This window comes from Saccoglossus kowalevskii, chromosome 2, assembly GCF_978046115.1.
Source record: "Saccoglossus kowalevskii chromosome 2, keSacKowa6.1, whole genome shotgun sequence".
In the NCBI taxonomy this organism is placed as follows: Eukaryota; Metazoa; Hemichordata; class Enteropneusta; family Harrimaniidae; genus Saccoglossus; species Saccoglossus kowalevskii.
In genome coordinates this window covers 21,521,644-21,542,060 of record NC_140642.1, presented here as the reverse complement: position 1 = coordinate 21,542,060, position 20,417 = coordinate 21,521,644, and the positions used below count along the sequence as shown (strand labels likewise).

The window sequence follows — 20,417 nt, the reverse complement described above, 5'->3', positions numbered from 1 at the left end:
CGACCCAAAGATATAGACATCAGGTCTCACACATACAGTTATTGTTGTGTTTACTCTTTTTTTTCATTTCTGCAGCGGATTTTTTAGTCATCCAAATCTCAAAAATGATTAACTTGTCAACTTAGCAGACGATAGAATATGTGTTTATAATATTGTTATGAAAGAAGCGTAGAGGGCGTGACTCACTTGATAGATGACACTCTGTAGATATTCTTTATAAACAGTACGGGTAACATCAATGTCAACACCGCTATCCACGAAATATCACGAACATATACATGTACTTCACCTAAACTTTAGACTTTAGAACTGTAGAGCATGGGGAGAACAGTTGTGTTTATATACTACGTGGCAATAATAGCATTTCTACGACAGCCTCTCGAGGCAGCATTGCTATGTGATGAGGGGAAACCATTCCAACCAGAAAATCCACTACAGTTCTGTTCCAAATTCTCTGAACTTGGTTGTTGTACTAACGAAGATGATAAAAACATACAGAACACCTTTGAGACCATCATGGCGACTATGTCAGCAGACACCTGTGTCGACTATACCCGTGATATCCTCTGTCAAAAATGTTCTCCCGTAGCGTTCAATATCTATGGCGAATCAGTGGAGAAAGAAGTACCATTGCCAGGAGTCTGTGCCACCCAGTGTGGCAGTTTCTACGCCAAATGCACAGAAGCAGTTCCCTACTTAACCAACGATGCTGACCTACTAATTTCATTGAGCTCAGAGCAATCATTTTGTGAAGGGCTGCAGCAAAGTGGTGCCACAGAATATTGCTATCCTATGCTGCTCGACGTTGTGGACTTCAAACAAAATCACCCAGTCACCACCCATGCTTCTGATGAATGTCTCTGCCTGCAAGAAATCGACTCCGGTCTACACAGTCCTATTCTAGGTGTGTCGTCGTTTGACGGTACCGGCAGGTACTTTGTTGCTGAACAGATTGGGGTGGTGTTTGTTTATGACAACGGAATTCGTGTTGAAGAGCCTTTCCTTGACATTGTAGATCAAGTGGAAACCACGGAGAGGCGAGGTGACGAGCGTGGATTTCTAAGTATGGTATTTCATCCTCAATACGAGAATAATGGCAAGTTTTACATTTACTACAACTCACTACGAAATGAAAGTGATAGCCGTAGCCTGTTAACTCGCCTCAGTGAAATGTTAGTAGATTCGACAAATACAAATAAGGCAGACCGCGACACCGAGAGAGTATTATTAGAAGTTGACCAACCCATGATCAACCACAATGGAGGGCAGTTGTTGTTCGGAGTGGACGGTTATCTTTATCTGACGCTGGGTGATGGTGGTTGGGGTGGCGACCCTTGGGGAAATGGACAAAATAAGTGAGTCTATTTTAGTTTATACTATTTGGGTAAAAATATCATGTCTCGTATGTGGGCGTGTTAAATTGTATGGCACGAGTATGGTGATATGGCGGGGAGAATTGGTAACAAACGAAACAATTTATGATCGATGATCTGTGATCGATAATAGCAACAATTTAATAAATGAATTGATTGATTCATACTATTTGAGCAAATAAACAAACAAATAAACAAACAAACGGATATACATACACGGTGCATATGCAACTGATGTTTTCTGTATGTCTTTATTCTGACAGGAGCTCCTATTTAGGATCTGCAATTCGAATTGACGTTGACGTCACAGATAACGGGTATCCATACGGGATACCTCCTGACAATCCTTTTATTAATGACCCGGATGCACTGCCCGAGCTATATGCATATGGGCTGCGTAATTCGTGGAGGTGTTCAGTTGATAGAGGTGATAGTGACACTGGCTACGGGAAAGGAAGGATTTTTTGTGGTGATGTCGGACAAGATGATTACGAAGAGGTAGACATCCTTGTAAAGGGTGGCAATTTTGGATGGAATGGAAAAGAAGGGTTTGAATGTTATGATGAAGAAATCTGCAATGAACTAGGTTAATATAGTGTTGTATTTGCAATGATAGTTGTCAGTACTGAATCATTCCCAAGTCTATCCCGAATTTTATAACACAATGTTATTTGTTATTGTACATTAATTGAATATTTAAACATCATTGGGAAAGAGTCCTGAGAGCAGTTTAGTTGATGACGTCATCGATTTGCATATATGGCTGTATTTTTAAACCCATCCATTACCTGGGCACGTGTTTATAAGTTCCGGTTTAAGGGACATTTTACCGTGCTAGTCAACTCCTTTTCTGTTGAACGATTCTTCAATTACACACTTGTATATTTCAGAGGACGACGTGTTACCAATTCACGTGTACCCATTGGGTCCCCAGGGACGGTCTGTGACTGGTGGTTACGTATATCGTGGTACACAGTTGCCTTCTAAATACTATGGTGTTTACATATTCGGCGATTTTGTATCCGGGTAAATATTTATTGAATATTTATTCACGGGTGATTGTCTTCAGTAGAACTGCTACTACTAGAAATACTCTTACCATAGAAACCTGTGCACAAATGCAAATTATTTTTCATGGATCTCTAAAAATGACCTGTTTACCAACACCATAATATATAAAAAGAAAGTCATATTCTCCTCGCTGATTTTCTCCGTTACCAGGTTACTGTATCAACTGACAGAAGGTCAGAATGGAACATGGAGTCGCGAAGATATATGCATAGCCGATGAGACTGTCTGTACCGGTGATCTGACTGGAGACTATCCACGGGGAATCCTATCCTTTGGAGAAGATGAATCAGGTAATTTAAAATTATTTAGTGGCTGTGACATTACGACGATAGAATCCGACTTTAATCCCACTCTCCTGTTATGTATTACGAACTCGTGTTTGTTTTATTCAGTCCAACACGATCGAAACTGTAAATAACTATTACAGTTCTGAGTTGGGCGACGACGGTAACAATACTAATCATCAGCATAAATCAGTACCATCAATTTCCATGTCATTAATACAATTCAGTTATTAATATGAGATTTGCAAAACAAGTGCAAACAAGTATTAGTAGAAATTAGAATAGAAACATTTATATAACAGTAATCGTACGACTATATACATTCATGGACACATAGTTAGAGAGGGCGATCCCGAACTACTCAACACCAGATAATTCCATGATATGATTGAATTGTTTGTTTTACTGCAGGTGAAATATACATGCTATGCACGGATGTGGCCATTGTAACAAATGACGGGGGAAAGATATTCAAATTCGTTAGGGCACCAAGGTAAGTTTTTTTTAATCAATTCTACATATGAACTCCATATTATATCTAATTCATTTACGTATAACAATTTTATTATTCTTACAGGGAAGTTGTTGATTCTGCTATACACCTTCACACTAAAGGTAATCATATAGCATAGTTTTGTCTTTCCTGTTGTCGTCACAATGAACAATGACTTATGACATGTTGGAGTATATTGCTACAGTTCATTGCACAATGTTATTTTATCTTCTAGGTGGAATACTATTACTGATTGAGATGCTCGTTTTGGCGATCAGTATATGAGAAAAACAGTAACATCGCCATCAAGTAAACAGATCATAAATAAATTCCTTCAATCAATCTGCATTGTAATTCCCGGACTTGTTTGTTGAGTATTATCAATTTCAATCAGGTAAACCAGGAAGACAGAAGGATATGCCCATTTCAGTCGTATTCGTTAGTTATCTCGTAACACAGCTGACACATGTTAATGGATATGTTTCTGACGATTTTCTTCGAGATAATGTGTACGAATAAATATTTTAACTCACCGAATTTTCACTTCAAAGTTTGGATTTTTTTTATAATGTTAACTGGGATGATTACGTCTAATAATACAGATTAATTATTATAGATACCTGAGTTAAATCGTGGGAGGGGGGATAGATTGTTCGCCGACAGGCCAGTATTGAACAAATATTTGTGCCCAATAACTGATAATAGTTCTGGCGTTCCCAAATTATTCACCGATGCAAAAAAAGCACAGTGTCTCACATTTCATCTGATCACTTGTCAGTGTCAAGGTCTGTGTCAAAGTCTATGATCAAATCTGGAAAACAAGCAACAATCTGTGTAAACGTGGAAGGTGGAAGGACCTTTCCTGGTGTAAACAACGAATATGATTAGTGAAACAACAAACGAAATTATCGGAATGCGCAAATAAAGGTCAGCAATGTTCGTATCACTCGGATATGATATTTCGAGTCTTTTTTTGCACAGTTAGTGTATGACGTAATCTTATAGTGGCAAAGCGCTCTATTATCGTGCTCGAGTTCCAATCTCGAATCTGTGACGAAAATATGCAAGAAGAGTAAATTTGTGAAAAAAATAAGTTGGTTTGAATTGTGAACAAGCAGTCATACTAATGCTGTCTAAATATGTTAAATTAATAATATAGACAACAATGGTTGACCTCATATAAATAAATATTGTGTGTCATTTATCTGGCAAAAGTATAACATATTCTTCTCAATAGTGTTCTCATTAGCCTCCATTATCTACAGTAGCTTGAGTCTGAATTCAAATTATGGAACGGTCATGAAAATTTGTTAAGCTGGAACATTTTCAGATTCATTGCAGAGAATCTATTTACTTCAATGGCAAATTAATTCCACACAACATATGGCCAAGCGTGAACAAAGCGTGTTACGCATTCTAGACTAAAATTACCAATCCTACTAAATTACCAAGTAAATATGTTTAATCTAGTCATATATAAAACAAATGTGAACAATCGTATACAAACGTGTTTAATACTATATATTCTAGATCAAATGTGACCAATCCAAGATTAAATGTGACCAGCCATGGACCATACGAGTTAAACGAGTCAAATATCTGTCTTTGTTCTCCTTTATCACATAGCATGGTTTGTCGAATATTCCCAAAAATGTCGATCTGACACTCCGCATGTTCGTCAAGTTCAGCTAATACTTTCATCTGGCATAAAAGGGTTTATAGTAGTGAAGTCATACAATAACGTAATAATTACAGGACACAGTGCATCAGGTTTCATTCAGAATAACTAGCAAAAACTGTAATTTTCAGATTTAATGTTTTGTAGGCAATACAGTTTTAGGCATATCTTGCACAACCAAACGTTTGTACTTTTTCCCTAATCGCTTTTTATGATACTATTTTGTCATCTTGCCATCTTTTCATAATTTGTTGTGAGTGCTGTAATACTTATATAACAACTTGGTTGATGAAACAAATCCATGTGCACTAGCTGTTTCCCTCGTTTGAATCAACGGACATATTTGTTATGTTTACGTTGCTAATGCATAATGTACTACATTTATTTAGAAAATAATGTGAGTCATAGGAGATGATAGAGACCAAAATACTTCTCTCAATGCTGATATCAGTGCATTATGGTACAAAATTGTGATCGTGTTATAATAGTTAATTGCCAAGTTGTAATTTTATTATATTTATCATAATAATAAATGAAAATGGCTGGAAAGGGTAAACCCAAATGGAAAAATGGTGAAAAGGTTACAATAATAGTTACCAGATATAGAAGTAGAAATAAAGACAATGTTACTGATTGGTTTGTCATGTCATTTGATACAAAAATACCGATTTAGACTAGAGGAAACATCCTAAAAATTGACTCTATGAATAGCAGAATGTTAGCAGGTGTCATCCATGCTAGTTATTGAACTTGACCCATACTGAATACATTAAGACTGGATGACAATCAAATTGAACTCCCGTTATGCAAATTAGGGCAAATTCAAAATGGCGGATGGATTGGGAGGCTTAGTTTATTGAAACGAGTTATATCTCTAAACTATGCGTGCTAGTGGTCTAAAAATTAGCAGACATATCACTCTGAGCATTGTTGGTGTGTAGTATAACAACTGTCATGCTAATTATTAAAAATACATTTATAAAACAAAACGTAAAGAAAAAGACACAAGTTATTATCAATTGAGGCGTCTTCAAGCAACGCTTGCAAAACCAAATATGGATCGATATATTGCAAATGGCAATGTGCCAATATCACCAGCATCATCCAATCTTGAAGCAAAGAAATTTGTTCAGTTCACAGCAGATAACACAGCTACCATAGAAAGATGAAATAGCTCCACACAAATTGCAACATTAGAAAAAGTGCAGCAGTAACGTGAGCCAGATTTGGTACAAAGAAGGGAAATTTCGTTTAAGGAAAGTTCCTGAGCACTTTCACCAATTAGAAAATGCTATCCACTCTTGTTCTTCCGTGCAACGACAGTTACTTGAAGAATGCTACAGACCAAACAAACCCGAACAAGCAAATTTAAAAGACATGGCATTAGTAATCACTATAAAAGCAAATTAGTTCCTGGGTGGACTGGTTTTAAACAGATTGCCAACCAGGATGTCAATCAGCTATGTAGTGTAGGCCTTATTATACACGATGAGGCAGTGTGATGTAGCTAGAACTATTCATCCTAATGTACGGAGTGCGTTTCTTTTTGCAGGCTTTGTTGTGAAGACATCACAAAACATATTTATTAAGCTATCTACTGACCAGGCACTGGAACATTCAAACAAAATAAGAAAAGTTGCTGATGGACACATTGGGATAGATGGTCAGACATTAACACAGGTAATTGAAAAACCATCAGAAATAAAATTATTTGGAGATCTTGTGGACAAATTTACATTTACATCAGCTTTGTTCAATCAATTCACTGGTACTTTTTCTAGAGCAGATATTGCATTTGGTCACTATAATCTACATATGATAAAATATGCCAGATGAATATGAAGAGCTAGCAGTAGCAGGCCAATTCGATGTAAACATAGTTTCCATACCAATAAACTGGAAGCAGTCCATTGCAATTGATCTCTCTGAAAATTCTGATCAATCAAACTTGGGCCAGCAACTGATTACTAGTGCAAGAGCAAATCTAGAGGAAGGTAGTTATTCCAGGTGACTTTTGAAAAGAGTCAACTTCTGAATCATCTCACAGTAGATATGTCAGTCTCTTGACGTCAAATCACGATGAAGCAGATAAACAAATTATTGTGCATGCTATAGTAGTAGTAGCATAAGCAGGTTGTGTATGGACCATAATCGCATGCATTTAATTGTTCTTCTATGTTATCGATAAAAAGACATTGCTCGAAACGTCTAGCTATTTTTAATAGTTACTTAGGACTACGATTACCAAATATTATCTTCTATATATTGCATATATACTGATTTATTGGTGTGTTGATGTGTTAGATTATATTCGTGTCGGTGTTCTAACTGATACGACAATGGTGGAAATGGATGTCTATAATCTGTACACACCAAATCAGACAGATGACTCAATCAATGATGCCCGACCGACTCCTAGGGGTAGCAAAGATTCACCAACACATCTATGACCACCTTTTTGTTGGAAGAGTTGAAACCAATGATAATGGCCGATGAGTATGTACTAAGTATTACAATAATACATTGCAACTGTCGAAACTGTAAGACATTTAGGTGTAGCTGGGGCATGTGATTGTATTGACTGATTTTGTTATAACCCAAACGGTGAAGACCTGTACCCTTAGACATATTTTGTCTCAATTAGGCAAGAAATAATTGGTTTAATATTCTTTTTGAATGTTTTATGGTTTTAAAATGTAAGCAACTGGAAGCCTCTATTGTTTTATTTTTCAATTCTCCCTATTCAGTCATCCCACACAATGACCAATTTTGTTTAAATTTTGGTATAAAGGCAAGAAATAATAATCACCCGATCCACCATTAGTGTGTCCTCAGATGACACTTAATGACAGATGACACTTAATGACAGATGACACTTAATGACAGATGACACTTAATGACAGATGACACAAAATACAAACGGAGTTTATAACATTGGCAGTTTAATTTTCAGTGTGATACACTGGGTTTCATAAAGGCATGAATTTGTATTATTTTATTGATATTGATAAATACATTTATCCCGAAAGATCTTCGCGATTCATTGAAATTCAAAATGATTGAAATTACAGTGGTTCTTTAGCTGAAATAAATTTCAAAGCATTCAAGTAAAAGTAGTACCTGCATCGTTTGGCGCAGGTCGATAAATTGCCAGAGAGAGACAGGACTCGCGCAGTGTAGTTCTAAAGTATTCATCCGCTAAGGTTTGTGATTAGTCAAGGCGTTTTCAATCGCCATTTGAAATTTATAAGCATTTATAAATATTTTATATAAAACATTTTCACACCTTCATGAAACTCGGTGTATATTAAGAAAAGTAATGATCATACTTGCAGCATACAAATCTGAATATAGCCGTTCGTTGTTTTCATGACTATAACAGTACGAATAGAACCCTCGAAAGGATTTTTATAAATTCCTCTAGTACTTCTATTCCTTTAGAATTTCTCATTGAAGTTTCAGACCAAGGTTGTTCTTCAATGTTACACCTTCTCCCTCAATTTTAAGACATTTTTTTTCTTAGTGGCAAGGTGAGAGCATTCAACCACTGACCTGTTAATGTAACTCACTCTGTTGTTCGTCTACATTAAAAAGTTACAAAAGTACTTTTCCACTACTTTCAACAAAATAAATAAATATGGAAAGTGGTTCTACATGTAATGTTGTCATTTTGCTTTAATGGGTTAATTACTTGTTAGAAACTTTTAAATATATTTTGAGAATATCGTTAGTTTTGACTTCTCGCGCCCTCGGCGTCCAACATGTTACCATACTTTCTAATGGGGTCGCTCTTTGTCAGCAATAAGTAAACACCTTGGAGTCAGGGCCGTTCGTTGGCATCATAAATACTGCTGTGAACAACGTGAATATAACGACTGCGCCGAAAGTTAGCCATTTGCCGAAGATTTATTTTAGTGCTAACCGTTTAGTGTCAAATTGTTATCGTTACTCATTAATGGCTTTTATTTTCACTGCTTAGTACGTAAACAGACATCAATTAACGCGACCCACTGTTTGACATTGTTACGCGACAGGGACAAGGTCAGTTTAAGGTCGAAAGGGAAGATGGCGGGGAAGGCCATGGTGCACTCCAAATTTGTGAGGTCCTACATTCGAACGGTCGGTATCTCGTTTCTGATTTGTGTCGTATTGGTATCACATAGTCGATCGCACCCGCAATGTCTGGACTTCTTTCCTCCGTTCAAGGCGACCCGAGACCTGACGTTTTGCCGGGAATATTCCGATTTTGGGTGCTGTACGTCAGTCCGCGACGGCGAACTACGCCAAAAATACAATAACCTGATAGACCAGTTAGAGGCGATATATCCTGTGTTGCCTGTGTGCAACAGCTACGTCAAGGACATCCTGTGCCAGGAATGCTCCCCGTATGCGTCGCATATTTTTGATGCCGAGACGACACAGATAATTGCCCCGTTGCCTGGACTATGCACGGCGTATTGCCTTGACTTTGCTCATTGTGGACACGTTGTTAGTTTTCTCACCACCGATCAACAATTACAGTCATCGCTGGACGTTTCCCTTGAATATTTCTGTGAATTGGTGGAAATTGGGGACATGGATTATTGCTACCCCGATATCGTACAAAACGACGTGTTCATCCACGAGTTGGTGACTGCAGGTGAGGGCGAAGGGTGTATTTGTGTGCAAGAATTCGCCAATGGTTTGCGGAACCCGCTAGCCGGTGTGCACGCCGGGGACGGAACTCATCGGTTTTTCATCGCCGAGCAGATCGGCGTTGTCTACGTGTTCCTCAAAAACGGCACTAAAATCAATGAACCGTTTCTTGACATTCGCACCGAGGTTTTGACAAGTTCTAGACGAGGGGACGAAAGGGGGTTTCTCGGACTTAGTTTTCACCCCGACTATGAAAATAACGGTCGCCTGTTTATATATTATTCTGTGGGAACGCTGAGCGATCAGAAAATACGAATAAGTGAAATGAGAGTTAGCAGTGACGATATGAACAAAGCGGACACCAGCACAGAACGGGTGTTGCTAGAAATTGACCAACCAGCACCAAATCACAACGGAGGACAACTTTTGTTTGGGGAGGATGGGTATCTTTATCTTTTTGTTGGCGATGGAGGAAAAGGCGGCGACCCGTTTGGTGAAATTGGAAACGGCCAGGACCTGTAAGCATGAGTGTATTTTCAGGAGAAAACAAATTTTTTACTGCAATGACCAATATTTTTAAATTGTTAAAATGTATCTAATTAATAGTGCCATGTAAAATACATTGTTTACAAGAAATTCCACCACCGCTCAACAAACATAATAATTATGAATATTTATTTTTCAGCGAATCTCTTCTTGGAGCTGTACTGCGAATTGATATTGATGGAGAAGAAAATGGACGACCATATAGGATTCCCTCAGATAACCCATTCCTCAACGTCTCAAATGCAAAGCCTGAAATCTACGCGTATGGTACTCGCAACATGTGGAGGTGCTCGGTAGATCGTGGTGATGATGTCACAGGTGAAGGAAGAGGTCGGATATTCTGTGGCGATGTTGGGCAGGACTCCTATGAAGAAATTGACATCATTGAAAAGGGTGGAAATTTTGGATGGAGAATGAAGGAAGGGTTCAGTTGCTATGACGATGATATGTGTACGGATGATGCAATGGGTATGTTACTATAAACAATGATTTCAAGAGAGACAAATTTTTGTAGCAGTGAAAATTTCACTTTTTTTTTTTAAGGTTATTCACTTTTCTTTAGTCACAGTGACTTTTTGTAAATTTATTGCATGCGAAGGCACTCTGATTATCAAAACATGACATTCTCTCAGTGAAATTTTAAATTTACACTATACGCTCAGATTACCCATGAATTATAACTGAATTATTGCAAATATTTTTAAATGTACATTCAAAATAAGAGGTTGGGATACTATTTTGTACCGCTCAATATGCATGAACTGCAGTGGTTGCTGATTGAACAATACTCGGGTCATTATATTTATTTTTCCACAGGTCAAAAATCCGCTAAGATTAGTCTGACTGATTACAACCATCATTTTGAATTTCTAAATGGTTTTTGACACCAGTGGGTTCTCTGAAATGAGTGTATTGACTCAGTTGCATAAACAACCCACCACTTTATGCCAGTATGCCAGTTGTCTTCTCAGTGGGAGTCATAGTTGTATGGTTCGATGTTACATGATACATGTACTATATTTGTTGGCAACTTGTCAGAGGATGTTGGTTAAAAAACAATCATAGAAATGCAATATTTCCTCGAACTATTCTAAACCTTGACCTAAATCCATGTTTGGTTCATTCCTCCACTGATTCATTCTGTGATGTGTTTGGTTTGCGGTAGTAGTGGTCACATTTACTAAACCACATGTTCATGCAATTTTTTGCAAATTTTAACATTTTTCTGTAATTAGTTCCCATTTCAGTGACTATTAATTTGGGTTCCATCTGTCTATCTAGAGTATTTCTTGGACATGCTTTGACCAATCAAATTAAACTGAACACACAGATGATAACTTACATATGCACATCAATTTTCATTACAATTTTATTCAAACTTTGTATTTATGGTCATGCTTATTTTCTTGCAGATGCATGTCATATTTTTTCAAGATTTGAACAAAAATGGCCGACTGGTGGCCGTTTTGTTTTTATTCATGTCCATCCTGATTCTCCACTAATATATCGTCTGATTCAGTTGAACCTACTATACTCATAGGTAATAGCACAGATTGTGTTATTTTGTGAGACTTGATCAAATTTGTCGAATTGACAGTTATTTTGTCTAAAATTGCATTTTGTAAATGTGTCTAGAATAATTTCCTGCAAATAAACAGGGCTTTGTATCAGGATCTTACATACTGGGTTACAGACGCATGTCATTTTACATGTAACAACTATTTCTCTGAGATGGCTTGCATGATTTTGTTCAAACAGTTATATATATATATATACACTGGATTTTTTTGGCACATTACAAAACGGACTTATGAATTGACCTCTGTGTATGTGTCTGGACCTATATCTTAGACATGCCTGGACTGATTGCATTCAAACTTCACACATGCATCATGCATAATATTATACATATGCACATCAATTTGTTTCACTATCTGATTCAAAAAGGCTGAATGGCGGCCATTATTGTGCTGAAAAATCATCAAAATCAAGCATTTCTGGTATTTCAGAACTGAATCATGGCTGTTTACAGATGGATTTTGTTTAAACTTTGTATATACACTGGACATTATGAGAACTTGATGCATATCATTTTGTTTTTCAAATCGGATTCAAAATTGCTGACTGGTGGCCATTTTGTTTTAATGAATGCAGTTCTAGTGCCATATCTCTGACATGCTTTGACTGATTATGGTCAAATTTTATATATTCATTATACATCACATCATATCATAGATATACAGATGTATTTGTTTGACGACCAAATTCAAAATGGCTGACCGATGGCCATTTTGTTTTAGTTAATTTTTAATTCAGCCATTACCAGCCTATTACAGTGACTGTTTACAGCACAATTTAACCAATTGTACCCATACTTTGCTAGCGATCAAACTTGTCATTAAATATAGAACAGGGACTGTAGATCAACATTGTTTGTTTAGTTTATTTTAGACCATATGCATTGACTACAAACAGGTCTTGGTCACATTTTTTTGAAATACAAAAAATAAACATTATTTTGTAAAAGGTGTAAAAAGTTTACTTTGGTATCCAAAGTGTTGTTTGATTTGAAGTTATTATGAGGATACTGCAAAGTATGGATGAAAGCAGTATGGTAATCGTAAAGGGCGACACGCTGTGTGGACATTGTGAATCAGTAACAGGATTCTATTTTTGTCATGCGCTATAGTGCTTCCAATTCAAACAAAGGAAACTGTTCAAATGTGACATCAATAAACCGCACACGTCAATGTCCGTGATGTAGTTCACTCCATACAAGGGAAAATTTGAATGAGTTCTAGTGCAAATTCTATTGTTTTAGGCGTTGGATGTATAATAATTAGGATTATAAAAGATGAATTCTGTGAAATGTTTTTTAATCACCATTCTACAAATTAAACACGTGCTTCAGTACATTGATGTCCACTACAGCATAGTTAACATAGCTATGACATGTGTTGTGTACAGGGAATGTTCAATTGCCACACTGTTCAAGATTGTTTCATAGTTGCATTTGTTCTCTATATATCTCTTTATTTCGTACTGTGGCCATTGGCCTTATGTACAGATACAAATAAATACATAATAATTTAGATTGGATTTGTTCTCTACATAGGTGAGGACATTTTACCAATACATGCATATTCGCATTCCGTTGGCAAATCGGTTACCGGTGGTTATGTCTACCGTGGCTGTCAGTCACCAAACTTAAAAGGCCATTATATATTTGGTGATTTCGTAAACGGGTAAGGATTACTGTAAAATCTGTATTAGAAACCGTGACTTCTATTAAAATGGTACAATGCAACAGAGAGGATGCGGCTTCTATTAGAGCATCTACACTTATGAGAAATAATGAATTTTTGATTCTCAATTATTCAAAAAGATTGGGTGCGACTTCTATTAGAGATGCGGCTTCTAATACAGATTTTACGGTATTGTCGTTTCACAAATAGATAGGATGTGTTTTTGATACACTTTCTAGTATCTCAAGTATGAACACAATTTATGTGCAACTTTGTTTTCATCATTTTTCATGTTGCATCATGGGAAAAGATAGACGTGGATGACAAAACTTCTTATACTGATATTTATGACATGTGGATTTCAAGTTGACTGAAAAACATCTTAGCCGATTATAATTTTCTGCATTTTTACAATTTATTTAGAGCGAAAAATGGTGTATTTTGCATTGTAGAATGCCATATGTGTTGACTCTTAAAGTTTGAAAGTTGGGTGTGATTAGAGATAATGAGAATCACTCAAAATATATACTGGTAATAGTTATATGATAAAAATGGAAATGGTAAAGTTTTTTCATAATCTTATTAACATTTTTATAATCCAAAATATTTAGAAGTGCACTTGCAAGATTAGGCAGATATGTACAAATGAAGCAGTATGTAAGAATCACTTTGATTGGCTAATTAAACAGAGAATTAGCGTATTTTTTTTTAAATATTTATGTTTTGATGTGCAGAAGAATTTCTGTGTACCCTACTTTTCATGTTTTCAGTCGATTATTTAAGTTAATCGAAGACAAAAATACCGGAGAGTGGAACAACTTTGATATATGTTTGGGGGATAATAGCGTATGCAACAACGGTTTAATTGGAACATTCCCCGGGAAAATATTATCTTTTGGCGAGGATGAATCAGGTATGTTTATTTAAGAGCTCATTTGCATATTAGTAATCATCATTTACTACACCTTCCCAGATGACATGTAGCTAAGAACCACTTCTGTGATGTCAAAATTGTGCGAGCAATGTTTGTGTAGTCAATTTAGTATTTTTTACTGTTGGATAACAACAATGTCAGCGATGTAAAACAGAATACTGTACAACAATTTGCATCCCGGAAGAACTTCATCACTAGGGGGGCCACCTTATATAGAAAAGTGTTTGTAAACTTATAAATAAGAAATATAGGAAATGGGAAATTAGTTACTGAAGAATTATTAACCATAAAATAAGACAAAGATACATATGCGTATTATTAATTACATATTAATTACGTATGTTATATTTCTCTGAATTAACATTCCTAGGTGAAGTTTATATCTTGTCTACGGATCATGAAAGTAATACGCATTCTGGTGGAAAAGTTCACAAAATAGTAGATCCGGGAAGGTCAGTTTAAAAGCTGCTGCTGTCAAATCAATCCATGTGTGTATGCGTTATGCATGTGTTGCTAGATCTATCTACAGTGTCTAGTTTTCAAGTCCTTGTGATACTTAGAAAAGGTTTGCTTGCAATTAGTGCTTAGAGATGAAAAAAAAAGCAAAATTCACACCAAATATTTAACTTTATGAGAATGTAAACCCACTCAGTGACTATACTCTTCACAGAATATAGGCATATAATTCTATTGTCTATGTTTTTGTCTCCTTTTTTTTATTTCTTCTCTCAATGTTGTATGTTTTTCACTGATGCATTATTTAGACGAGGAGACCCGTTAGACTGCGATGTTGAGCACAAGGACGTGGTAGTGATTGGACCAACTACGGATTTTGAACCAAGCGCGTCAGGTTTGTCTCTGCATGAGTGTTGCGAGATAATATATTAACACTGCCAACTAACTCACTGCACTGCACTCCTATCGCTGTTGTCTTGTAAAGGTTGTAAATTTTAAATGTCACCAGTGTCAATATGGATGTAATAGAACTCGTTGAATTGGCTAATATCCAGGCTATACATTTTGATAAGTGGAGTCATCTCTAACATTTACACTAAACTTAATCTTGTGCCTTTATGAGACAACTCCCATGATGCACTTCTTTCTTCATCTACTAATCCAAACTTACTGCATCGCCATCTAGTATTAATAAATCCCTCATCACATAACAAAGCTTAAATATCCTCTCATTTGAGCAAATAAAATATTAAGAAAATCTGTGCAGGTATTAATTAAGTAACAAGCCAGTAATAAGGTTCATTTATGATGCTTTTTTTTCTCTGAAAATTATAGCTACATTACCACCAACTGTAACTAAGTTAACCGATTCCAATGAAATTCCTAAAGAAGATGTGACTAGTAAGTTTAATCTGTGGTCATACTTAAGTTGGGCTTCATATAAAAAAGTATACTTAACTAATTTTCCATGAACCATACTAGATTTAGATAAACAGATTGTGTACATGTATGGTTTTGTGAAAGTGTGAAAAGGTTGCGTTAAATAAAACATTAGGGGGGGGTGTCGGTATAATGTTGAGTTTACAAGTACAAGTGCCATTTATACAGAAGTTTATTTCTGTGCCGAGACAGATCCAGTACCACATCAACATCAACCTAACACATTGATGGTAAACAGTTGCAGTACTGTAGAGTATCCTTGGAAGTTCAGTTTCATTTAAAACGGCCACCAAAATACCCATCAACAACATTCCTAAAGAAATTTCCAGTGGCGTTTGTTATAGCTTTGTTAACTTCCTCTTCAAGTTAACTCTCCTGAACACAATCATTTCCTCCATATGATGTATTTAAGGGTACATTTAAAAGGTAGTTATGCATTAAAAAGACACGTGGAACTTTAATTATGACATATGTACAAAGACTTGTGCAAATGAGCGTCAGAATATTGCAGGGAAGGTGGCAGTTTTCTTGATCTGTTTATTCCGGTGTCCACAATTATACATACAGTGTGCAGTATAGGTTTCAATCAAGCCCAGGAAAATCCTCTGTGTACCACATGTATGTTTGGCAATCTAGACATATTTGGTATAAAATAAAACAGGTGGATACATCTTGTATTTAATTTATTGATTATTAAGTGAGAGAAAATTGTGAATAGTATTGAAATGCAAATTATACCACGATGCAACTTCACACAGGATGTGCAATAAAAAGCTCACACTGGTCTCATAGAATTATTAGTTGCCTTTAATTAATGTGTTCCAAAATTTGTTTTTGACAGTAAAAAAGATGATAAAACTAAAATTGAGATTTGTAATTGTTGCTAAATTTTATTTTTAAAATGAATAATAGAAAACAAATTTCCAGACCTAGTTGCATGTACGTCCTGTGGTGGTTTTCTTTGTTCCATTCTAATATTGATATTCAAATAAAACAAATATGCAATTATCAGTGAAATATCAACGTGCATTTTAAATCAAAGTTTCAATGTTAAAAATGATTGTTTTTGCATTGATTGCTTTCTATTTAGTGACACAGGCTTAACAAATCATATATTGTTAAAGATTTAAAAAAAAAATTAGTGAATTTCCAAAAACAAAATATTTTTCAGTTGAACTGTTTGAAATGCAAAACTTCTATTTGGCCCTTATTTCTAGGACAAATTTCCCTTCATTCTCATAAACAATATCTACTGCCTTTCTCCATAAAGTCAAGAGCATTATGAAAACAAATATATCAATAGAAAAGTTCATAAACATTGCTCACATTACCACCCTACTTTAGGCTTTATACTAACGCAGTAAATTAACCTCATATCCTTTTCTTTCTCTTTCCCCTGTAGGTAGTGGTAGTTGTCATGTATTGTCGTCATATCTTGCATGCGTATATATGATTCTCTCATCCATTCTATTTATTTGGTCTGCCCCCTCTCAAATGCAGGGAAGGTTGCTTGTTTTTCCAGATGCCCTAGCTATGAAACGCGGGTGAATACTGAAGTTTTCTGTAAAGCAGACTTTGGTAAGTTCCGTGTAGGATCGTTTTCAGAATTTCAAATCAGTGCGATATATGTGGTGGTGTTTTACAATATTGTAGACGTATGCTACCAGTGGTAATTCCTAATTTCCGAGTTACTATTTTTCTCACGAAATTCGATAGAGGGCGTTCTCAAAGTATCCGGATGACAGTTCGTTCAACGTTCGTGGTGGGGTTGAAATTTGAGCGGCGTCTGCTGTAAGCAATATACTAGTAGTTACTGTTGCCGAAGTCTTATTTTTTACAAACGTTTTGCAAGAATTGGTCAAAATGGGTAACTGGTATTGTAATGCCCCAGGCTATTCCTGGGGTTCGATTAAAAAGAAAAAAAACAGCGAAATATCCTGAGATGAAAGGCGTAACTTTTCATACATTTCTTTCGACCAAGAAATCAACACTTCAACGCCAATGAATTTGAATGCGTCGTCGGGAACCTGAGTGGACGCCAGACTATATTCCCGGGTTTGTTCACGGCATTTTCCATCCTGCGCCAGTATTTTTTTAGTTCAATAACTGGAGACAGCCGTCTTTCAACCGCAGTTATACATCGAGACGAGCGCAAACGAAAACAATATGATAACTGCATCTGCTGATCGCCTGGTGAATCATATTAAATCAAACTTACACTACACAGTAACAAACACCAGAAACTATTTTAGAGTTTGATTTAATAATAAACCATGGCTTGTAAGGATTTTCCTTCATGGATCATTGCCGAATACACTCTGTCATAATGAAAATAAATTCTGTATTCTGCACATGATGAAGCTTTACGGAAATTATGAAGTAAATGACCATTATCAAGTCGATATTCTTTCAGTCTGGCTGTTGTCCAGTCACTTCGATGCAACAAATATGCGAACATATCAGCTATTTCAAAAAAAAGCAAAGTATGAAGGTTTTTTTGCCAAGTTTTTACGTTACACGAATCTACCAGAGTTATCGTCGACTCACTGTGTTTTACAGTACGACGACGATTGTTTGACTCTTGGCGAACATTTAACTCGTTCGCTAACTCAACAAGTTCAAACAGTTTAGCTTTACGAACATTAATATTGCTGCAAGTTATACCACGATCCCGAAGAAATTTGCGGAGTTCTTTTTTTGCTTTTCCAATCTATTGATTTACGCATGTGTAAGAATACAGAACTTCAATAAAAACAACCCCACTTAGGCTCGTCATCCGGGTATTTTGGATGCGCCCTCTAGCGGAATTCCATAGAAAACTAACAACTCGAAAATTAGGAATTGTTTGATTCAATTAACAAAAGGAAGAGGCGTAATTTATGCTGTACGTATAAAAATTGTTTTTCCAACTGAAAATGGCCGATGTCAGCCATCTTGAATCGTTAGATTTGTTGTATAATCCCCTTTAATGTCCATTGCAGCTTTCAAGGCAAAAGTGGTAGGAAGAAAATGGTTCCTGCACGAGAAACGACTGCAACTTGATATTTTCTCTGTCTTTCGTCTTAACAGCTCTATCACAAAGTATCAGAGTTCTGGTTTGTCAATCTGGGTGCAGGACAAGTCAGGGCATTGCAAATGTCCCAAACTTAGAATGAATCGAACCTACTTTATCCTAGGAAAATATGATTATCATAAGCAACAGTTTATTGTAACCGAGACAACCATCACAAGGGGATGGAGTAACAAATGGGCAATCACTGCACGTTATCATGCAAGTCTTTGTTGGAAACAAAATCATATAGCCAGTGACGAGGGTTCAGTGCAAAAGCTTACACCAAACGAGGCTAATAAATTCATTATTAAAATACATGAAATTCCTTGAAGAAAATAGATGCCATTTTTAAAAGAGACAAATTGCAGGTTCATCTTTCAGGAATTCTTGGATATAATGGTGCTACATTTGTCTAACAAAATATTTATAACCATTTTTGGCAAGACTTGATTTGACATACTACACCCTTGGTATGCATTGTACTTGAACACAAAGATGTTGATACACGAGTATTTAGATTTGCCCTTGTTGCAAATACTTTTTTAATGTCAACACCAACAACATCGTTGAAATTAGATAAGTATCTCAGAATGCAATTTCAATATCTTTGTATTACCATTTGAGTTTTAGATTATGAAATGTACTATTTTTATACTGCTCAGATTCACGGCCAGTTTGGTGTTCGGTATCTGTTATCTGCTTGCTTGCTTTCATGAAATGTACATGACCGTTTTATATATTGTGCAGCAGGTTTGCATCAATTAAGATAACTATAGTAAGTCTTATTTTATACAAATATTATGCATACTTTTTGCTTTCTGTCATTAATATTTACATCAACAAGTTTTTTTTTTTTACCTTGTGACCTCAAGTCTTCAAATTTAAGGCAGTAAAGTTTTGTAAATCACCAATGGGACATTCCAAGCTGTATTTTAATACATTGTACACTTGCTTAATAGCATTCAATTAAACTATGCAGGTATTAACTCAAATATACCATTATGAAAATGTTCTGTTCCACAGACTCAACAACATGAATAAGAGTGTTTGTACTTGACAAATGTCCATATTCTTCTCTTCAAGACAATCGCCAATTAACAAAACCCTGAGCTTTGGTAAGCGCAACAACCAATGCAAGCTTCCGTTGGACCACAAAATACATTTAGTTTTCACGTACATGAAGTCAAAATTGCATGATTATATACCGGCAATCTCCCATTACTTGCCTAAATCTCGTACATAGTTTTATTTTAAATATTGCTACTACAAAATAATCAGTTAATTTCTCGGACACCCTTTGACCGATCTCATTCAAACTTGGCATACAGACAAAGTACGATGACCTACATATGCTCTTCAATTCTCGTTATGATTCAATTAAATATGGCTGACTGGCAGCCATTTTGTCCCTCAAATTTGCTAAATTCTGATATTTAAACATATCCGGAACTGTTTCTGAGCTGAACAGGGTGATTTCAATCAAACTTTGTATGGTGATCATGCATATTGGGTTATAAGTGCACGTCACTTTTTTCGTGATTAGGTCCAAGATGGCCGACTGACTGCCATTTTTTTCTTTCTGTTTTCGTGCCGATTCCTCCATAAGATATGGCCCGATTCAGTTCAAAGTTTGTACATCGATACTATACTTTAAGATGACACAACATGTTTTGTTTTGAGATTTGATCAAATTTGTGGAAATGGCAGCCAT

At 36.1% G+C, this 20,417-nt stretch overlaps 2 protein-coding genes across 4 annotated transcripts; both read left to right on the top strand.

Moving 5' to 3' along the window:
* The first annotated feature begins 318 nt into the window (after window positions 1-318).
* Window positions 319-6,735, top strand: LOC100368851 (HHIP-like protein 2). The gene is made up of 7 exons (XM_085505291.1): window positions 319-1,355; window positions 1,637-1,959; window positions 2,264-2,391; window positions 2,557-2,734; window positions 3,140-3,221; window positions 3,306-3,343; window positions 6,452-6,735. Exons 1-7 carry the CDS (start codon window positions 319-321, stop codon window positions 6,733-6,735), a joined length of 2,070 nt encoding a protein of 689 aa, XP_085361417.1.
* Window positions 6,736-8,702: 1,967 nt separating this feature from the next.
* On the top strand, window positions 8,703-19,698 carry LOC100313632 (Hhip-like protein). Of its 3 annotated transcripts, XM_085504174.1 has the most exons (9): window positions 8,703-10,052; window positions 10,220-10,548; window positions 13,196-13,325; window positions 14,096-14,238; window positions 14,630-14,711; window positions 15,024-15,109; window positions 15,550-15,615; window positions 17,057-17,232; window positions 18,636-18,775. In XM_085504174.1, the coding sequence occupies exons 1-8, from the start codon at window positions 8,965-8,967 to the stop codon at window positions 17,200-17,202; spliced, it is 2,070 nt and encodes a 689-aa protein (XP_085360300.1). In that variant the 5' UTR covers window positions 8,703-8,964; the 3' UTR covers window positions 17,203-17,232; window positions 18,636-18,775.
* The last annotated feature ends 719 nt before the right edge of the window (window positions 19,699-20,417 follow it).

What these genes read in the sequence shown, in the direction of transcription:
- LOC100368851 (XM_085505291.1), top strand. Translation starts at nt 319, where the DNA reads ATGGGGAGAACAGTTGTGTTTATATACTACGTGGCAATAATAGCATTT. An exon ending in AGAAATCTGCAATGAACTAG is followed by an intron (nt 1,960 to 2,263) that starts GTTAATATAGTG and finishes TGTATATTTCAG; the next exon opens with AGGACGACGTGTTACCAATT. An exon ending in TTTACATATTCGGCGATTTT is followed by an intron (nt 2,392 to 2,556) that starts GTATCCGGGTAA and finishes ATATATAAAAAG; the next exon opens with AAAGTCATATTCTCCTCGCT.
- LOC100313632 (XM_085504170.1), top strand. Translation starts at nt 8,965, where the DNA reads ATGGCGGGGAAGGCCATGGTGCACTCCAAATTTGTGAGGTCCTACATT. An exon ending in ATTGGAAACGGCCAGGACCT is followed by an intron (nt 10,053 to 10,219) that starts GTAAGCATGAGT and finishes TTTATTTTTCAG; the next exon opens with CGAATCTCTTCTTGGAGCTG. An exon ending in TTTCTGTAAAGCAGACTTTG is followed by an intron (nt 17,233 to 18,635) that starts GTAAGTTCCGTG and finishes TGTCCATTGCAG; the next exon opens with CTTTCAAGGCAAAAGTGGTA.